The sequence below is a fragment of the Peromyscus californicus genome, unplaced genomic scaffold (assembly GCF_007827085.1).
Source record: "Peromyscus californicus insignis strain IS unplaced genomic scaffold, ASM782708v3 Scaffold_1__1_contigs__length_55948999, whole genome shotgun sequence".
Lineage (NCBI taxonomy): Eukaryota > Metazoa > Chordata > Mammalia > Rodentia > Cricetidae > Peromyscus > Peromyscus californicus.
The window spans coordinates 34,631,724-34,653,639 of NW_026294492.1; the positions used below are offsets into that span (position 1 = coordinate 34,631,724).

Below are 21,916 nucleotides of genomic sequence, written 5' to 3' on the forward strand. Positions count from 1 at the left end.
CCACAGATGCTATCAGGAACACTGCTGTATACCTCAAAGGCTCCACATTTTGTCTTTTAAAAAAATAATAAAATCATAGACCTTAGAGATCTCAAAATGTAGGCATTGATACAGATCATTAGAATTAAGTGTTTTCAGATTTCACTTTCAAAATCAAGAGTGTTTACTGCCATCATCCTTCTAGCCCATCATTAGACAGAAGAATGGGTTTGTGGGTAAGTTACAGTCATCTAAATAGAAACGCTACCTGGAGGCTCTCGGCAGTAACGTCCACTCTTGTACAACAGTTCTGTTATCTGGTAAGACGGAAAATTGCAGCAAGAGGAGCAAATAAAAACAAATACAATATGAGACTGAATTCTTGAAATAATAAAAGTCTGTACAGCCCCAATGAGGCATTATTCTGTGTCACAGTAATCCCACCCACCCCACCACAGAGATCATTTGGCTTTTAAATAATAGGTTTGTCTTCTAAAAACAACAAAAAAACACACGAAGGAAAACTGCAGTATTTTATGAAACATCACAAAGAAAGGCGCTAAAGTGATGTTTAAATTTGAATTTAAATACTCAAAAGTTATTCTGCTAACCAGAAAATCTCCCAGGACTGTAAAGCATTATTTCTCATTAGTGTTTATAGTCCACTCAAACTGGATCAAGTGTCCCCCTTTTGAATGAAATACCAGGGAAATAGTAAGTAAAATGTGCTGGACCAGAAAATAATATGTACTTTTTATTTCTCAGTGACATTTTTTTCATTCACTTAATGAGTTTAAAATATGAGTCAAAGACTCAAATGTGTTTGAATTCAGATTCTTATCAATTAAATTCACAAACACTAAAACCATACACAAATTAATTTTTCAGCATTAATGCTATGACCAATTTTTAACTTAAAAAATCCAAGAATACACTTTATAATCAAAATTAATATAGACCTATGGTACTGACTTGTAACCCTATTTGAACCTACAAATCTTCAGGCTGAAGACAGCAGAAGCATACAGTAGTTGTCCAAAACGATAAGGGTCAGGACTAGCATGTGAAGTCTACAGCTGAGCTTATCCTGGCATACATAATTAGTGTTAATAAAAGCCAAACTTCAGTTACTTGTATCATCTGTTGGTTGAGACGGAAAAGTGGACAAAACTGATCCTATGCCACCATGAAATGCTTCACTTAATGGCAATCCAAAGGGTAGGTAAGATACAAAAGAAAAGCAGCCTTCTACAGGCTGTCTATTAAGCAACACACACAAAGACTACTAGTAAATTCTACAGAAACTGAGCTGCACAAAGGTGTGAGACAGGCGTAGTATTTAGTAACAAATTTGAACACCCATTTAATAAATAAACCAATGAAGTCTCCTTGATCAATGAACTGTTTCTACATACAACCCAACTATATACTAAATTAAGTATAAAGTCTGAATGGCAGCTGTAGTAAAACTAGATAGAGAACTGATTCAAACTACATTAAAAAAAAAAAATACTTGGGCCTGATTTGCCTAGCGTATGTAAGGCCTTGTGTTCAACCTTGGAACCAAACATATAAAACACAATAAATTTAAACTGTGAATTTGAGTTTGTATTCTGATCTTCTTGGGCTGAAATTCTTCAAGAAATCATGAACTGTTCTGGCACACAAACCAGCTGACCTCTTTCAAAGGCGGTGGGTTGGTCTACGTACCATTACATATAGGAATACATATAAACAGATACCCATGGATGAATCCAGAAAATGGGGTTAGAGATGAGCTCAGTGAATGAACACTCACTCAGGAAATGTGAAGCACCACACAAAAAATTATTAAGCCTGTACATTCAAATGCCACCACAATAATTTTAGAAGTTTTGTTTTGAAAGATGAAAATCTTAGTAAGAATTTAAGATTAAGTCAAAGACTACTTGAATAACATTTTTCCTGCTGTTTTAAAACTACCAATATCAAGACTTTTAATCCATTAGTTTGTAGTAATATATCAGAAATGTGTGAAGCTATTAAAACTTGCTCTTGATGGCTTTTCACGCATCACATTATGGTTTGCAGTATTAGGAATACTTACCTTGCTCCAAAGATCTACATCCATAGACCTGCAGAGGGCAGCAAAGGATTAAAAATAAGCTCAGAGGTTCAAAAAGTATTTTAAATCAAAATATATCAGTAATTATATTATGTAACATGTAAAAAATCACTGCTTTAACAAGTAAATAAATATCAAATTGAATTATTCAAGGAAAGAAATTTTAAAATTTTCAAAATAAACTTTGGTTTGGATAGGAAGGAACCATTAAAAAGCCACCTCTACATGTTGGGGTCCAAGTCTGAAAGGAAGGTTTATTTGCATGTACCCCAAGTATCTGACTTACTTGCAAAGGGGAAAACAGCAACTACTTTGACTGAGTGATCAAGACTAATATCACTCCTGGGGTACTAATGGATATCTATGCTTGTGGACGTAACTCTCTGAAAAGGCAATCTAGCAGGGCAACACACCCAGAAGCTTAACGGGGGAACCACTGACTGCTATGAAGTACAATCTGTAAAAACTGCTAGTGTCGTAACAGACAAAGTTATTCCAGAATAGAGAAAATTGAAAATAGAGGGCAACTAACAGCTATCCCTGAACTGGACTTTGTACAAAAGGGGATGAAATATGAAATATGGAAAAGGACATAAACTATGTTAGCTAAAAATAGCCCAGCAATGTTTAACTTCCTAAATTTGTTAACTGTGCTGAGGTTACATAAGATTGTCCTTTTTGATTACATGCTGAAATATGGAATGGTAGAGGGTCATAGTGCTAATTAAGCTCTAAGAACTCTGAAAATGTCCATCTCATATAGATCTATTTCTCATACACACAAACACATGTAGAGGCAGTAAAAATGACAAGACAAAATACTAAATGCTGGAGTATAATATATATGGATTCTCTGTATTATAAAATCTGAAAACAATTCAATGAAAGAAAGAAAAAAACAAGAATCAAATATGGCCTATTTAAATGAAACACAATTTTCAAAGCAGGTCAACCAATGAGTGCTGGCTTCTCACAACTGCTGAGCTTTGTTCTCAAGTGTCCAGAGCAGTACATATCCAGTTCAAAGAGAAGAAGACAGTGCTTCTGTGGTCATTTTACAGTGTTAACAATGTCTGCTTTGCAGGAAGGTACTAAAGGATAGCCTCTACTAAACACGAATAAAGAAAAAAAACATCGGGTGTGGCTGCAGTGATCCAACGTGGACAAACAGAGAGAACCTCCAGGATGAAGGTCATCCGGGGGAGGGAAGACCACTGTGCAGGGCACATAATGGGTCTACACCACAGGCCACCAGCACTAGGCACCTATACATCATTTTAGCGTAAGGTATTGATGCATCTAATTATTCGTCGATCATGAACTGGTGTAACACTTCCTTACCTCTCCATGCCCTGCACTTGAAGTTGAAGCATTTTCTTTTTTTTTTTTTTTTTTTTTAACAGATCCTGCCTCAAGTTTATTTGTAAAAACAGCATGGGGTCCTGATCATCTGCATATAGTGTGTAGGTGTGTCACACCAGTCCATCTGTCTGGCAGACAGAAACCTTTTCTATGGGGCCTTCACAGGGGCCTGGGCACCTTTGGGAGCCTGAGCTGGAGCTGAGGCCTCTGCCTTGGTTTGAGCCTTGGGCTTTGGCTGGCAGAGCCTACGACCCTTGGCCATGTAGTGAAGCATTTTCTTAAATGTAGGAGGGAGGCCATAGTGAGCCTATATTTAGTCACAGGTTCCCCAAATATACTGATCCCTATGCGTCTCAGGATTAACCTCTGACCTTCCCAATGACTTCCCTGGAAGAGGCATTTATAGGCTTTTAGAAAAGCAGAAACCTGACCTGCCCAGAGACTGTTCACATGAGTCTCCAGGGAGACTATTGCTTTCTCCATATGACCAGGCTTCTGTTTAGTCGTTCAAAATTAAGTACATATTGTTGAGAATATATAAAATGGCACAATGATAGAGAAACTCAGGGGAAGGGCTTCCATCAATGTCAGGACAGCAGGGAGCTTCAGGAAGACATGGAAATGAGGAAGGATATGTAGAGGAACTTACAGAACCATGGACATTCTGTAGGGGACAGGTGTGTGTTTGTTTTATATGGTGATTCAATTTTGAGATACTCCTCTGAATGTATAACAATGTATACAACTCACATTAACAAGTACAATAGAAATTTCCCAAGTCCTCACAACTAATAAAACACTGGACTCATTCTGAACCCAGATAAGATGGCTATGTATGAACCTTGGCATGCTCGCTGTATAATAAATTAACAAATAATTCTTGCTTCTTTTCTGTCTACAGAGAAAATAAGTTTCTGAGAAGGTAGAATTTGGGTTTGAAAAACACTGGCACCATTTCTGTTGAGGACTGACTGCAGGTTTTAAGCAAGCTTCTTCTAGAGGGGAAATGGACTTTGCTTCTGTTACTGGAGTTAAGGAGTCAGAAATGGCTGGGTGACAATGACATGCTGCTCTGGGTTCCAGCCAGCGCTGCTCACAGCTGTCCACCAGTTCCTCCTTCGGGGGAGTTTGTATGGTAAAAACAGAAAGGGAGCTAGAACAGACACAGACTTTCTCATGGCCAAGAGGAGTAGCAGTGAGGCACATTATTTCATTTTTTATAGCAATTAGGAAGTAGTTAGGAGCAAACATCTCATTCCATCTCTCAGTTCTGGTGAGGTCAAGATATCACCGACACCAACGTTTTACACAAAGGACTTGAAGATCTGGCATTAACTTGAAGACTCTCCAGTGGGACTAATGTTCGTCTTAAATGCTTTAAGTTCCAAAACCTTATCTTTCCTTTCAACATATGGCAGGCAGCTATCCCTAACAACACAGACTTTTAACTGCCAAGTTCAGATTGCTGCCAACAAGTCAGAAAACCCCTCTTCACCACAGAGCTCTTCTGTAAGAAATGCTGGCCTGCCACCTAGCCAGTTCTCCAACATCTCTGAAACGTGCTACTTTCCCCAACCACGTCTGTGCTGGCTTCAGTGCGTATCTGCATCCTGGCAACGGCTCAACACTTTGGAGTATTTTCAAGTATACAGTCAAGGGACACTTTCTGCTTGTTCACAAAAACTTTGTTCTATTGTTGATAAAAAGTAAAGCAATGTCTTACACATTCTACACATAACTTCATCCTAGATTTGATAGAAAACTCAACTTCCAAACGTGGTTTATTTCCTTATTTGAAGACAGGATCCCATAGCCCAAGTTCATTATGGCGCTGAGGCTGTGCTGAACTCCTGGTTTTCCTGCCTCCACTTGCAGAGTGCTGAGGTCACAGGCACAGGTCATCTTGCTCCATTTCAGCGGTGCTGGGGACTGAACCCAGGGAAACATGCATGCTTTAATCTACCAACTGAGCTATGTTCTGAGGCCACAAAATACATTTTATATAAGGAAAATTTATAATAAAAAAATTTCCTAATAGTCATGAAGCAGTATTCCACTTAAATGACTTAAACTTAAGTGTCTTTGCCTACGCATGTTATTAAACAATTTATAAAATGGGACACTATATACAGACACACACATATCAATTCTGGTGTTCTTGTTTTAAAAAGACAGCATGTTTAAAGTACTTACTGTTCCCTAACTGGTCTAACAAGGTCCAGATAGAATGTTGCTGGGTAAATAAGTGTGTCCTCGAAGCAGACATGGTCAGTATAGGCACCTGTGAACAACCATTTCGGGAGCTTCTGACTGAACACTGCTCTCCAAAGATATGAGAAAGTGATGTTTTTCAAAGTGGTCATGTGACAGGGCTGGCAAAGTATCTCAGCTGGCAGCCCACATCAACTGGGAGGGCTGTGCACCTGAGAAGGAGAAGGATCACAGTTCCAGGCCATCCTCAACTGCACAGCAAGCTTACGGCCAACATGGGCTTCAGAAGACTTGACATGAGGGGCAGGAAACAGAGACAAGAACAACTAAAAGGGCTCAGCAGGAAAAGGGGCTTACAAGCCGGTAACCCACGTTTGGTCCTCAGAACTCAGTGAAAGGAGAAAAGCCAACTCCTCTGAACTCTACACATGCACTGTCCCCTACCCAATAACAATGATATATTAAAAAAAAGAAAGTATGTTGGTTAGATTTTTGACAACTTGACACAAGACAGGGTCCTCTAAGAAGGAAGAAACCCAACTGAGAAACAACTGAGAAAATGTCATCAGACTGGCCCACAGGCAAACTGTGGACTTTTTTTTTTTTTGACTGATGACTGATATGGAAGAGCCCAGCTCACTGTGGGTGGTACCACCCCTGAGCAAATCATGGGAAGCAAGTGAGTAAATGGCATTCTCCATGATCTCTGCTTCACTTCCTGCTCCAAGATGCTGCTTGAGATCTCTTCACAATGGACTGAAATAAACTCTCTCAAAGGCAGAGTTGCTTTTGGTCATGGTATTTTACAACAACAGAAGAAACTTAAGAAAATCTGAGCCAAATACCTTACTGCCCAAACATGCTAGGAACAACTGCCCACTTAGGCCCTGGGCCTACTATAACTACTAAGAAGGTTTTATTAAAGTTGCATAATAATAAGATGTGTATCCAAATTTCCTCTGGGCTTATCTAGAGTGACTTAGATGTGCAATTTCCTGGGTTTCTGATTAACTTTCTTTGGGGACTAAGTCACTTCTGATGATCCTTCATGTTTAGTGAGTGTAAGGTACTTGCTATGATAACAAGGACCCTATTGGCAAGAGCACGGCTGATCCACTTATGAGCCAACGTCAAGTCATGTTGTCTCGTCCCAGTCACTGAAAACAATCCTAAATTTGCTCACATACAACACGACACTCAAAAGCACACACAACAGGTGGCTTGACTCCTATATGGGATGTTCTGAGAGATTGTAAAATATGCTACTATTCACTTTGACAACAAATAGAAGACTTGGCTATATTAATGCTGATGTAAAGGACTGTAATTACTCTCGTATAGTTTTGAGTTTTTGTTAGTTTTGGGGTGAAGTGGAAGAGGAAAAAATGACCCCAAGTTACAAATGCCTCTAACAACACCCATACTCTTATAGATAATGCTACTCCAACCTAAAATTTTACTGTATCTACCACAAGCCACTGATAGCAAAGCCTTTAATAGTGACACATTAAACAGTTGCAGCAGGAGCTCCGAGACTTCAGTCCACTGCCCTAGAACCCTTTAAGAGTCTGTCCCTATCAGATGGCCTTAGCTTTATGGTCCAAGTACTTCCACAAGTCTGGAATTTGGAAATATATACTGACAAAAATACTGAAATCAAAAGAAATATCCATAACTTTGAAGTTTCATCAAGGACAACGTTAATGTCATTACAATTAATTTATTAACACAGTATGAGTTACTTCTTAAAAACCTGGTTCTATTGCAGTTCTATCTGTTCAACTATAGCCTATGCTCTGAAACATCTGACATCCTAACATCACTGTGTAGATGTGTAGATGTGCAGGTGGGCATTATGGGGAGGTCAAAGAACAACTCCTATGGACTTGTTGGTTCCAGGGACTGAACTCAGGCCACCAGGATTCCCAGTGCTTTTACCCACTGAGTCATCTCACTTTTTCAGATTGATCTTTTGTTTTTTGTTTGTTCGTTTGTTTTTTTTTTTTTTTTTTTTTGGTTTTTCGAGACAGGGTTTCTCTGTGTAGCTTTGCGCCTTTCCTGGAACTCACTTGGTAGCCCAGGCTGGCCTCGAACTCACAGAGATCCGCCTGGCTCTGCCTCCCGAGTGCTGGGATTAAAGGCGTGCGCCACCACCACCCGGCGATCTTTTGTTTTTAAAGTGTGTGCGTGGTAGGTATGCACTTATTTGTGCAAGTGCAAATGGGTGCACACGCAGATGTGTGTAGTGGCCAGAGGCCACTTCAGGAATCTTCTTCAGTTACCTTCCCAGCGTACTTTGTGAGATAAGGTTTCTCACTGAACCCGGAGCTCATTGACTGGGCTAGGCTGGACAGCCCATGAGCTTTGGGGATATGTCTGTCACCTCAGAAGCATAGGGGGTACAGTGGCAGCCACCACACCCAGCTTTGAACATGAATGCGAGGGGGCAGGGGGAGTCAGAGGACAGCTTGGGTTCTCTCCTTCTCCCGTGTGGGACCTGGAGACTAAACTCAGATAACCAGGCCTGGCAGCAAGTGCCTCTGCACACTGAGTAATTGCACTGGATCATTTCAAACGGGAATGTTCGAGCACGGACTTATGTCAACCAGGTGACAATATACTTCACCTTAGGGTAAAAAAATACATGCTGCAACATCCAGTGCTGTGATGTCTACAACTCAGAGTAGTTAGCAAAACAGGAGCACCTGTGTATCTATGCGCACAGCAAGAACAGAAGAAAGCTGCTGTGGGATGGTCTGTATGGCAAGTGTGTTGCTGATTGGTCAATAAATAAATCACTGATTGGCCAGTGGCCAGGCAGGAAGTATAGGCGGGACAAGGAGGAGAATAAAGCTGGGAAGTGGAAGGCTGAGTCAGAGACACTGCCAGCCGCCATGATGAGAAACAGCATGTAAAGATGCCGGTAAGCCATGAGCCATGTGGCAAGGTATAGATTTATAGAAATGGATTAATTTAAGCTGTAAGAACAGTTAGCAAGAAGCCTGCCACGGCCATACAGTTTGTAACCAATATAAGTCTCTGTGTTTACTTGGTTGGGTCTGAGCGGCTGTGGGACTGGTGGGTGACAGAGATTTGTCCTGACCTTGGGCCAGGCAGGAAAACTCTAGCTACAGAAAGCAAGTCAACCGCACTTGTAACCTGTGAAATATGGAATAGGCAGGCAGGCAAAGAACCACTATTCTTTGGATTTTTTTTTTTTTGAGGTGTGTATGTGACTATCTAAAAAATAACAAAATTTGATGGTACTAAAGTATGGTTTAAGTTTCTTCCCCAAGGGTCCACATGATGGACACTTGGCTCTTTCTCACTGTGGCCTGAGGGGAGACCTCACAGTCCTTGCAGCTGTCCTGGGAAGGGGATACAGCAGTTCTGGAACAACAGAGCCTTTTCCCAGAACAGGTTGTTAAAGTGAGTAAGGGCAACCGTCAGTTGCTCTGTGGCTTTCTGCTGTAGGACATGATCACTCCCTCTCACTTGTTCTCAACACAATGTGATATGTCATCGTGTGCTTCAGCCAAGAAAGCCCGCGCCAGGTCCACACCAACAAAAACTCTCCTTTCTCTGTTCTGTTCGCCTGCGTTGGTATCTCAGTGTAGCCACAGGAAACGGTAACACTCAGGAAAACTCACTCAGTTTCCTTGAACATGTAAGAGAGTACTAGCACATATGGAATAGAGTCATTACAATTGAACGCTCAACCAGTCATCTGAATGTGCATGCACATCGCTTGTTCTTCTGTGAACAGAGCTGTAGTTCTCAGAAAGGTAAGAGAGAGGCTGTCCAAATCTAATTAACTCAGAGTAAGCGCTTGTCTGAAAAGGAGTTCCCATCATCAAGAGATCACAAGGACAAGGGCAATCAGTCCAATGACAGAACATTTAGGCTGGTAATCTTACCTCCGAAAGCCTAGAATTAGGCTGCGTCTCAAAGAACTAAACGATAAAGGCACTGCATTCGATTCCACTGCAAAAGAAAGCGACTGTCAAAACATCCCAGGCCAAGTAAACCAAACGACCCACACCGAGCCACACATCATCTGGCGACGACTGGTTCACCTACTTTATCCCTTACAACTGGGAAACATTACTTAAAAAGTAAAATGGCTCATGTAAAGTTACTTAATGAGGCAACACATGTATTTGTAACAAAACTCTGTAAAGCCTTTTGCTTGGTTTTCATCAAATAGCGAATTCATAATTATTCCTTAATATAAACAGTAATTACTTGAATCACCTTGCTACATAACTGAAACTGTATGTTACTGGGCACTGTGGCACAGTAAGGAAATTGGAAAGATGACTTTTATCCTTACCGAAGATGAACGAACGTTATTTTCTAGGAGTTGTGACGGGTCCTGGTGGACGAGTCCTTTCCCACCGTGACCAGTGTCTGCATTTACACAAGAGCAGCAGCCAACCACAACAAAACAGGCAAGCCCTTCCTCCTGCTCCGTCACCAGCCCCCACTGCTCTTTAACTTCTCCGTGTACCTGCTTGCTCTGCTACACACTTGGCATTTAATAGTGCACAACGTGGAATGTTTCAATGCTGATCGCTAAGCCTGATTTTTCATGTAAACCTTGCCATAAAACTTTTTGGCTGGGTAGTGGTGGCACACGTCTTTAATCCCAGCACTTAAGAGGCAGAGGCAGGCGGATCTCTATGAGTTCAAGGCCAGCCTGGTCTACAGATCGAGTTCCAGGACAGCCAGGGCAACACAGAGAAACTGTCTCAAAAAACAAACAAAAAGTTTTTTTTTTAAAAAATAGAGGTATGACTTAGTTGCTGTTGGCACTTTCGGGATCTCTATTATAACGGTATGGTCAAGTTAACTGAATCTTTACAGCCCATGTGAAGTGGCTTTTGAACGACAGAATGAGTGGGATGAAAGGACAACAGAGGCAAGTCCCAAATGAGAGACACAGCTTATAAAGAATAGGATCCTGGCTTAATTTATAGAAGGCCATAGAAAGAAAATCGTTATGAGTTTTAATTCACTCAAATGTACATAAAAATTTTACTTCCACACAGGAACTGTTTTAAACCAATTATAAAACCCTCGGACAAGGAGCTTAAGTTTTTCTACTAATTTCACAGCATTTACATATTTCTTCAAAATATCTAAAAATCATTTACAATATGACCTGGATGAAATTACTCAAGAAACTTGAAAATGGACACACCACATGCCTCTAAGCAACCTTGAGTTTTGTCATGCCTACAAATAAGACTGCGTCCTACACAAATTCGATCAAGAGAGCACATCTATCTATTCCTCCCCACAACTCGAGAAGCTCAAGGATTCTCTGGTCTCAACTTTAACTCCTTTCAAAATTCAATAGACAACTTCTTACAAAAACATCTGGGGACTGGAGAGATGGCTCAGTGGTTAAGAGCACTGGCTGCCCTCTCAGAGGACCCAGGTTCAATTCCCAGCACCCACATGGCAGCTCCCAATTGCCTCTAACTCCAATCCCAGGGGATCTGGCACCTTCACAGACATACACGCAGGCAAAACACCAACGTACACAGAACAAATAAATAAATAAACAAATCTTTTAAAAAAATTTGATGGTATTTAGAAGAGTATTTCAAAGAATACTGTCAAGTTTTTTCCTTAAAAAGGTGGCCAGAAACATCCAGGCAAGCTGCATGGCTGCTGACAAGAAGTATCTTGTTCCCTTAGCAACAAGCAAGTCTGAAGAATCTGCAGACTGACAATAAAGTGGGGGACAAGCTCCCAGGTGTACACAGCCACACTCCTCTGCTAATGCTCCCGTTTCATCTTCTCAGGATGGAAACTCCCTCCACACGTTATGTACACAGTAGAAGGCACACTCAGTATACTCGGAGCAGCCAGCTTTGGTAAACCTCTGACTATCACTTAACATTGGGTGCTGGGCCTCACCCTACCAACATTAGCTAGTTTGGACTATTATAAACGTCAGAATAGGCAGCATGTGCTAATAATCTGCTTTTACAAAGCTTTGACCTATACGATCTAAATGTACATCAATCAAACTTTAACACTTTAAGAAGATCAAAACTGTTGTGTGCCAGGCATGGTGGTACACCTCTAATCCCAGAACTTGGGAGGCAAGAGATGGGGGCAAATCTGTGAGTTCAAGACCAACTGGTCTACACAGCAAGTTCTAAGTGAGCCAGGGCTACACAGTGAGACTCTGTCTCACAAAACTCCCAAAATAAACTAACAAAAGCCTGCTACATTTTAGTTTTAAATGTTTTTCCACAATCTGAATGCCTGACAAATAATATCATGGACATGTTAAAAAAACATAAACTTTAAGAAACATTTATCCATTTAAAAAAAAAAAAGCCAAGCCGGGCGGTGGTGGCGCACGCCTTTAATCCCAGCACTCGGGAGGCAGAGCCAGGCGGATCTCTGTGAGTTCGAAGCCAGCCTGGGCTACCAAGTGAGTTCCAGGACAGGCGCAAAGCTACACAGAGAAACCCTGTCTCGAAAAACCAAAAAAAAAAAAAAGCTCGATTTTAATACAGCATTTGGGAGCCAGAGGCAGGTGGATCTCTGGGTTCGAGCCATCCTGGTCTACAGAGAGTTCCAGGGTAGCCAGGGCTACAGAGAGAAACCCTGTCTTTGAGAGAGTGAGTGAGTGAGAGAGTGAGAGAGAGAGAGAGAAAGAGAGAGAGATGGCTCAGCAGTTAGGAGCACTGGCTGCCCTTCCAGAGGACCTGGATTCAATTCCCAGCAACCACATGGAAGCTCACAACTGTAACTTCAGTTCCAAAGGATCTGACGCCTCATACAGACACATATGCAGGCAAAGCACCAATTCACATAAAATAAAAATAAATCCAATTAAAATATGTTGAAAATGACCAAGTTAAAAGCAGATTTTGCTTCCAGCTCAAAGAACACCTTGATCCAATCATGCTCCCTCACTGTGCCTTTCTGTCAGTGGATCTGACTTGGTGTGAGGTGCACTACAAGCAACTGTCACTTTTAAACGCTCAGCAAGCATTAGCTGTGCTTTTTGTTAGCCAAATCCGGGAACAGCGTACCAGATGCCTCACTAGATTTCCATAATCTCCACACAACAGGCTGTGCCACCTCAATTTCAGAAAACTGAAATGAATAGATCCTAATAGATTTCTACCATGTCACCTACAAGCTCATAAATGACAAACAGGACCCAGTCTTCGGGCTAGCACATGCTCAACGACCACTCTAACACCATGGCATCTTCAAGCTCCTTCCAACTTTAAAATGACTTCCAAAGTAGCCACAAGTTCAAGCCACACACTGGGTTCTCAGTAGGACCGTGACACAAGTTGGAACCATTCTTGCTCGCACTGTCCGAAGTATCCTGTACATGTTCTCAACAGCAACTGAAATCAATCAGCACTCCGTCGACTTAGGTGGAATACTTACAAAAGGACAAAATGTTCCGTAGGTTCCCATTTATTGCTTCATTTCTCACTTCAGCTTGAGCAAATTTATTACTTGTAAGGAGACATTCATTTTCCTGGGGACAAAGCATACATCAATGGCAATGTCCTTCAGCTAACAATATTTTGATATGCCATTCTAGTTTCCTACCTTTCAAATATGTTTATCACCATGTACCAAGACAATCTATTATCTTTTTCAAAGATAATCTCCTAAAACTATATATAGCTGAGTAACCAAGTCTTGGCCAAAAGAAACTTGATGCTAGAGGGCCAACACCACAGTAAGTACTATCAAGACAGATGATCTGTTCTCATGTGTACTACTCAGGACATGACAATCCTCTCATTAACAAAGCTTCAAGACAAAACTAAAATGGTAGTTTAAAAGAAATACATATTTTCACTTTATGTTTATGGATTTTTTTGCTTGCATGAATGTCTGTGTCTAAGAGGCATGCCTGCTGTGTGTGGAGGCCCAGAAGAGGGTGTCAGATCTGCTGGAACTGGAGTTACAAATGATTGCGGGTACTGAGATTCAAACTGGCTCCTTAACTCCCTTAACCCCGAGCCATCTCTCCAGTCCCACTAAAATGGTATTTTGACAGATAAGGTAAAAATCAAATTTATTTAACTCTAAATGGTTTATCACATCTCAACATTAAATAATGTATATGAATCAAAATTTAGCTCAAATGTTTTTATATAGTACAATATTACAACCACCCAGACAATAAAAGGCCAAGAATAAAAGTAAATGACATCTATAAAATAAAATATCACACAAGCATTAAAATGATTTGTAGAATTACATATTGCTATAGGATACCCACTTTTTCAAAGAGATTTTTTTTTTTTTTTTTTTTTGGTTTTTCGAGACAGGGTTTCTCTGTGTAGCTTTGCGCCTTTCCTGGAACTCACTTGGTAGCCCAGGCTGGCCTCGAACTCACAGAGATCCGCCTGGCTCTGCCTCCCGAGTGCTGGGATTAAAGGCGTGTGCCACCACCGCCCGGCTTCAAAGAGATTTCTTAAGCATACTCACATATGAAAGGAAAATGTTAAGAAAAAATAATCATCTAAAATACAAGACTATCTCAAGGAAATACCTATGAATGAGTTATATAGACTTACCAACTGACTAGTAGTCTCCATGTATTAATGAATAAAATATAATATTGTCATAATCTTAGACTGATAAAAATGATTTTTAGTGTGTAGTTAAATATTAACAACCACAGTAATACCATAAGGTTTATTAAGCATTTAATAGTATGGTTGATTCTGAGCCAATAATGCTTAATTAATGGAAATAAGCATGAGTGTAATCAAAATTCACGCAAGTTCACAATTTAGGTCTAATTTTCTCCTAAGAGTTCAACAGTTCTGAAAAAACAAGTCACAAGACAGCAGTGGAACCTGGGGCTGTATTTCTACAAAGAATGAAGTGTGCAGAAAGTCACTGTTTACCAGTCATTTCTAATGTAAGCACATACAGCATGAGGTCAATAGCTTCTTTTGGGAACTAGAGCAGAGAGCTGGGGAACGGAACTCATTTGGCAGTTATCTCCTGACAGACACCAGTCCTGGACTCGGACCCTAGCACAGCATAAAACACCCAACACGCTAACATATGCCTACTGTCCCAGCACTTGGGAGCTGGGACAAAAGGTCGGACGTGTCCCCAAGCCCCATCTTCTACTGTAGTAGGAAGTAAGGAAGGTAAGTAAAAGACACTCAAGATATTACTCCCAACGTTAAGATGATTATAATTATGAAGATATATATTTCAAAGAAGGGAACATTCTTACAAAAATCTGGACAGCATGCAAGTACCTTCTGCTCTATAGCTCTTCCTGGCAAAACACGTATTTTGCTTTGAAATTAGAAAATGAAAATTTGTTTTGTTTTGTTTTTTTGAGACAGGGTGTCTCTGTGTGTGTAGCCCTGGTTGTCTTGGAACTTGCTCTGTAGACTAGGCTGGCCTCAAACTCACAGAAATCCGCCTGCCTCTGCCTCCCAAATGCTGGGATTAAAAGTGTGTGCCACCACTGCCTGGCTTAAAAAATGCAATTCTTGCATGGTTCAAGTCAACTTTCTTTTTGATTTTTGATTTCACTATTTTATGTGTATGACTGTTTTCCAGCATTCATGTCTATGTACCTCGTGTGCCTAGTGCCCACAAAGGCCAGAACAAAGCCAGAACAGAGCTCCTGGAACTAGAGTTACAGACAGATGAGCTACCACTCAGATGCTGGGAATCAAATCTGTATCCTCTGTAAGAATGGTCAGTGCTCTTAACAGCTTAGCCATCTCTCCAGCCCCCAAAGTCAGCTCTTCAAATGTCACTCACAACACCTTGCCGCTTCCGGTAGGCTCAAAAGCATGACAGGAAAGTAATGTTTCAAAGCCCAACAAAGATTATTTTTTCAAATACAGGTTAATAAATATATTAGTAATAATGTATTTAGGAAAATTTGTAAGAAAAAATTTCTTTTAAAAAAATGAAAATTGCAGTTTCTACAATGAGACCAAGGAGTGAATCTTTTTTAAAAAAATAATTTATTTAATTTTATTTTATGTGCATTGGTGTGAGGGTGTCAGATCCCCTGGAACTGGAGTTACAGACAGTTGTGGGCTGCCGTGTGGAACTGAACCTGAGTCCTCTGGAAGAGCTGCCAGTGCTCTTAACCACTGAGCCATCTCTCCAGCCCCTGGAGTCAATCTTTTTAATGCTTCAGCTATCAAGACAGTCTTATCAACACATAAGAAAGATGCTGTTTAGTCTTTTTATGCTTAGTTAAACCTATTACATATACTAACCAGTGTATTTATAACACCTTAAAAACTATATATACAAGACCATTTTTAGTCTGCGCTCAATGGGTTATTTTTTTTTTATGATAATGAAACGTTAGGGAGAAAGTATTTTCTTCAATTATGCCATTAAAAGCACACTTGTACCCACCTGCAAAGCAGTTCGAACTGACTCTACATTATCAAAGCATGGAAACACATACTGCATATATGTGTCCTGATCAGGACTTACACCCAACTCACTCATTATTTTGAGGATATCCATTATTCCTATGAGAGAAAACACAGCAGGGCAGAGATAAATAAACGGAAGTCATAAGGGTTAGCCTGGTTATTCACTGAATCTGTGAGGAACTGAAATCCTCAGCACTTTGTCTAAAGAACAAAACACTGTAGCAATTAAAACCATCCAAATCTAGGGAAAGAGACAGGATTTACCTGGGCCACTGTCACCTGCTAAGACTGTCTGTCACATAACTGCTACAATCAACCAAATATTCACTTTATTTGGAGGCCCTCTATTCTACCCCTTGGCTCACCTAGCGCTTTTACTTTCAGGCCAGTCTCCTTACAAACAACCCCCTTCATGGTCTTTTCTCTGTTGTTGAGACAGGGTCTCACTATGTAGCCCTCAGACTCGGAGACCCAGCTGCCTCTGCCTCTGCCTCTGCCTCTGCCGGGATTAGAGGCACGCTCAGCTCAACCCTCCATGTTATTTTTGATGCCTCCTAACTATGTCAGAGAGAGTGTGGTCCCAATCCCAGGCTCCACCTCTCACTCAAGCTGCTTGCTGAGGACGGTCTAAATGGTGCCTTTTCTCTTCATGCCAGAGAAGGACGGTAGTAAGAGGACTCAAGAGTCTTGTTGGTGTTCAACAGAAACGCTATCGTCCTGTTATTGAAAACTCGGTTCGATTTCATGTGATCTCTGGTTCCGAGGCTCCGCTCATCCCTTACTAAGCACTCCTGAGCAGCTGCAGCCCCAGGAGTCATCATCTTCCCATCACTTCATACTGCACAGACTGGACCAAGAGCAGGTGCATCTCATGAGTGAGAATGGGGCTTTCTAGCCTTGCTGCAGGAGAGAAACTACACAGAAGCAGACAGCCCCTTGACACTTACATGCAAGACTACACAGAACACGTTCCTATCTTCAGGACCTCCAGAAGAGGTCTACAGAGCACAGATGGTTTTTAAAAACTGAAGGACAACTGACACTCTCCTGTACTATCAAGTCAGTTCCTCCAAGAAAGCACAGGCTGCTTCTGTATTCTTCCAAGTAAAACGTGGACTGGTTTAAAAATCTTGTTCCTGATTTTTATGATGTCCTTAATGTAAAACCTAGTGTCTAATTTCCAAAGGACTATAGCTCGAATTCTAAAAGGTCTTTCAATAAAAAACTCTGAGTCAGATATTGGGGTAAATGCTGAAAGATCAGAGAGACAAAGGAACAAACCACGGCTACCAGCTCTTACCTCACCAACTCCTCAGCCTGAAAAAGCTTCAGCCAATAGGTCTCTAACCAAATCAGCTTCCTCAGCCAAAAAAGCCTCTGGCTGAAAGTGACGCTTCTGCTGAAAAGCCTCTAGTTCCTGTCTCCTCAACGCCATATACACCTTTCTCCACCCAGCCATCGCTTCCTGGGGTTAAAGGCGTGTGTGCTTCCCAAGCAAAGGCATGAGATCTCAAGTGCTGGGATTAAAAGTGTGTGCCACCACTGCCTGGCTCTGTTTCTCTCCTACACTGAGTCAATCTCATGTAGTACAGGGTGGCTTTGAACTCACAGAGATCCAGACAGATCCTGCCTTCCAAGTGCTAGGGTTAAAAGTGTGTGCCACCACTGCCTGGCATCTATGTTTAATCTAGTGGCTTGTTCTGTCCTCTGATCTTCAGGCAAAATTTACAGGGGTACACAATATACCACCACAAAGGACAAGTAAGAATATTACTTCCAGGTTCACTAACTATTAATGTAGCAGCCACTTCAAAGGGTAGACATTACAAAATGGTGCAACCAGGAAACTTACCTGATACATGGACATTTCAAAAGGCACCAAAAGTATTTTCCTACCAGGGTCAAGATAAACATGCCCAAGAGTTTGATGGGATGCTGTGGATGTTCTGTACTGCAGAAATACTAGGCTAAAGGGGACTTCATGCTTTCAGAACTGGAGGATACACAAAGAGTTAATCAACTCATATTGTTTTCACAAAGACTTTTCTAAAAAGGATTTAGAGACTTTTATAACCAGAAACAATTAGGGAATACTTGTTTCCCTATTTCCTTTAAGGCAGAAGACAACTGTATATTTAAAATAAAATTGCAATGGGAAAGTCTGCTAAAAGCACTTTTTGTTGTTTGTGCATTCTGTTTGTCACCCAATGTCACACTAACAACCCTGCATCTCATTCCGAAGCACATTATACTGTGAGATAAAATGAAAAAAAGACCATTTTTGTTTCCCCAAGGGGGAGGTACTTCTGTTAAAAGCATCTTTTTACGAGACTACTCTTTCTGATTACCAGTAATGCAAACCACAGAATTAGATACTGTGCTCTAAAATTTAATATTTGTTCCATTTTATTCATATCCTATAGACATCCCATGTGTACAGGGAAAAGTATGCTAAATGCTTCAATGTACTTAAGAAGCTGAAAGACTGAGTACTTCTGTCTTCAATCAGCAGGGCTGTCAGGTCACAAGCACTACTTCCCCATCAACTCCTGGAGCTGAGCTCGGGGAAGAACAGGCTGGCCCCAGAGGAAACGGCCACACTCTCTGTTCTATGAACTCCATTATACTTAACTTCACTATGGCTAGACAAACTGTCTGCACTACACTCGCAAGTTTAAATATTTGTTTAAGAGGAGAACTAAGAAATGAAATTACGGTGAAAAGTATCTACTTTAGTATGCTTAGCACAATTCTAGTTTCTCATGAGATCTAATTCTCAGAAGTAAGTGTGCTTTTAACGAATTCAAACAGATGTGTGTTTACTTGCAATCACTCTGACCAATTATGAGTCCATAAAAGGCAAACCTCACCTTGAACATTTTTTGTTTTCTGCTGTCCAGCTAGCAATGGCCAGAAATAGTGAGTTCGGATAGGAAACCCTTCTTCCATCAAAGCCTGCATCACTGCTTTTGCCAAAGCTGAAAAACAATCCATAATAGTCAGCGCGCTAGGGCAGAGAAACTGTGCGATGCTGGTCTGAACTGCAAGGATACAGTACCGGTGTTGTTGGCCAGGAGAGCACAGTGGAGAGTGAACTGCAAAGAAGAACCGTGCAGCTTGGCCTCCTTCAGCTTCTTACAGTAGTCGATGAGCTTCTCCACAGGCTGAGGGGAAAGACAGCCAGTCAGCCGGACAGCCTGCAAATACAGTCTTATCTCTTTGGCAATGAAAGTCTCAATTTCTCCCTTTCTATCCAGATATCTTCAACAGGAAAAGTTTCCGGTTGCTCACAACCTGTCTCATCTCACGAGTGTTGCCATTTTAAAGCATCTCATTTCACTACCGACTACACAATCTACAAAGTGAAAACGGGCAGAATACCGTATTCATAGTCACGCAGTGCCGCAAAAAGAAACTGCCAAATACATTTCCGCTATCTTCCTTTGACATGGGTAATGCCAATAAAATCTGAAATGCAGTATCTTCCAACTTCTCAGTGACTAAAAGCAAAATGAGGTTCATTGCATCTGGGAAGAAAATAAAGACATCTGTTGTTACTAAACAGAGCGATCTGTTTAAACTATAATCAATACTAATGAAAAAACAGGGCCAGCAACATGGTGCAGCAGATGAAGGCACCTGCTGTCAAGCTGTATGATTTGAGTTCCACCCCTAGGAAAGATCTGACTCCTGCAAGTTGCCCTCTTTGACCTCCACACACACCCTGTGGTATATGCACAACCAAACACTTAGAACTGCAAATGCCAAAAGGATGTATCTACATATCTAAGAGTAAAAGACTTCCTAATTCCATATCCCGGAGCACCCAATTAACTAACATATATTTAGCTTCCTGAACTGACCACGAGTCCTATGTTTATTTACCAAAATCCACTACTGTTAAGAAGTACCCTTTGTACCAGAAGTATCTTTGTACCAGGAAATAGTAATCCAGGTAGTCACAGAAGTCATGTAGATAAAAAGTTTTAAGTACCTGGAATATATCTTCTTTCATAGGAAATCTTTTCCAGAATTTCTGAGACGTACTGAGGATATCCAGCCTTACTAAAGGTAGCAATAATTTGCAATAAATCACGGTCCATAAGATAATGATCTGACTTCTCCACTTTCTCCAGAATCTAAAGATGGTGTAGTAATGGAAATGAAAAGTATTAAAGCTAAGTGAAATAACAACACTCAATACCCTAATCCAACAGTAACTGTCACATACCAACATCAAAGTACCCAGCTAATAATTTTCTTTAAGTATTACTCTTTACAAGAAGACATCTTTAAAACAGACACAGCTATGTTTTTTTGCTTCACATAAAATGTAGCACAAGTTCACACTATGTCTTCAATATTGACTTACACAGCATGAACCATACCTGCTTAACATGGTCAATGTCACCCTTCTCAGCATATGCGTTCAACAAGGCCACATACGTGTCTGGCCCAGGTTCAATGCCAGCCTCTTTCATCACTGTGAGAATATTTTCTGCGTTCTCCATATCTCTATAAATTATTTCAAAGAAAACCTAAGATTGCTGAATATAATTACTCAGTCTAAACGTATTGCATAAGCTTATTAAAATCATTAATTTTAAACACTACTGGGAATTATACCCAAAAAGGACAACTACTCATTAAATTGATTATATATTTCTGAAATAACAGAAACCATAAGCATCTGAAACGTTTACAGATAACTTCACCCCCATATGTAATAACTGCATAAAAATTAAGAAAGGCACATTCTTACACTAGGTGTGCAAGGACACAGGTTTACCTAAGAACAACAGAGTAGATTACTCACTTGTGAAAAATAAAAATACTTCCTAGATCAGCAAACTTTAAAATTTAATAACCTCCAATCAAGCCCAATTTAACACTGAGTAACTGTAAATTTGGTGCAACAAATTCCACTGTGCTCCACCTCACACCAGATTGTTTGGAGGAATAGATAACTATGTCCCGTGAGTCCTCTACAGTAATTTTCTAGGACTGAAACCTTGCTGACAAACCAAAGCCCCGGTGGAAAATTACCCAGCTCTTGCATGGCCTGTAACAAGAGCACTGAACACTGCCTCTGTGACTGGAAGATCCTTTGTTTTCATAAATCCAAGAATCTTGCTGCAACAAAAGAGAAGTGACATTTATCAGTGACACTTGCTAATGCATCTATGAACTGGGCCCTAAGTTCTTTTTGTTTAGCATAATATGTCCTTGTTTTAAAACAAAACAAAACAAAACAAAACAAAACAAAAAACAGGGAAAAATAGTCCCCTTCTCATGGAATTGTATTCCTTGAGGTGTCAACAGTTTTGAATTCCCTTGGTAGAACTACGAGGAAAGGCAGGACTGTGGCTCAGTGGTACAGGACTTGTCTAACCTGTGTGGGAGGCCCTAGGTTGAATCCCAGCATGAGGGCAGGAGGAAATGAGGACTCATTTGGGAGGGAAAAAAAAATCAATACATTGAGTTAAAAATGGATTGGATAGTTCAACCTACTCCTTATTTCCTAGGCTAAAATGGCGATAATATTTTTATAAGCAGAGAAACATTGCAGTTGAATTTTACCTGAATCAGTGGGCAAAGAAAATATTTCTACTTTTACAAATGAGCAGTTTAAATAGCTAAGGAAAGCTCCCTTAGAAAATAGTTTTTGTTTTTAAAAAGTAAATACAGCTTTGCATCGAAACAATCTATACTTCAGTTCTAATTAAGAAAGCAACTTTTATTTCTTTCCCTTTCATACAACAATTTTTTTGGTTTTTTTTTTTTTGGTTTTTTTTTTTTTTGTTTTTCGAGACAGGGTTTCTCT

At 40.5% G+C, this 21,916-nt stretch overlaps 1 protein-coding gene and 1 long non-coding RNA gene across 2 annotated transcripts in view; both read right to left on the reverse strand.

Moving 5' to 3' along the window:
• Lrpprc (leucine rich pentatricopeptide repeat containing) overlaps window positions 1-21,916 on the reverse strand; it is an 88,713-nt gene that overhangs the window by 48,690 nt on the left and 18,107 nt on the right. The window contains exons 6-16 of the mRNA XM_052746451.1: window positions 21,139-21,225; window positions 20,481-20,607; window positions 20,087-20,231; window positions 19,474-19,619; window positions 19,151-19,256; window positions 18,963-19,070; window positions 16,070-16,188; window positions 13,088-13,181; window positions 9,574-9,640; window positions 2,066-2,093; window positions 248-296 (exon numbers count right to left, since the gene is read on the reverse strand). Of these exons, the coding sequence (XP_052602411.1) occupies window positions 248-296; window positions 2,066-2,093; window positions 9,574-9,640; window positions 13,088-13,181; window positions 16,070-16,188; window positions 18,963-19,070; window positions 19,151-19,256; window positions 19,474-19,619; window positions 20,087-20,231; window positions 20,481-20,607; window positions 21,139-21,225 (1,076 nt within the window). The remainder of the gene's footprint in view (window positions 1-247; window positions 297-2,065; window positions 2,094-9,573; window positions 9,641-13,087; window positions 13,182-16,069; window positions 16,189-18,962; window positions 19,071-19,150; window positions 19,257-19,473; window positions 19,620-20,086; window positions 20,232-20,480; window positions 20,608-21,138; window positions 21,226-21,916) is intronic.
• LOC128115594 (uncharacterized) lies at window positions 3,486-7,634 on the reverse strand. The gene is made up of 2 exons (XR_008220220.1): window positions 5,727-7,634; window positions 3,486-5,374 (listed from the first exon to the last, which is right to left on the reverse strand). It is a non-coding gene; the product is annotated as an uncharacterized LOC128115594 (long non-coding RNA).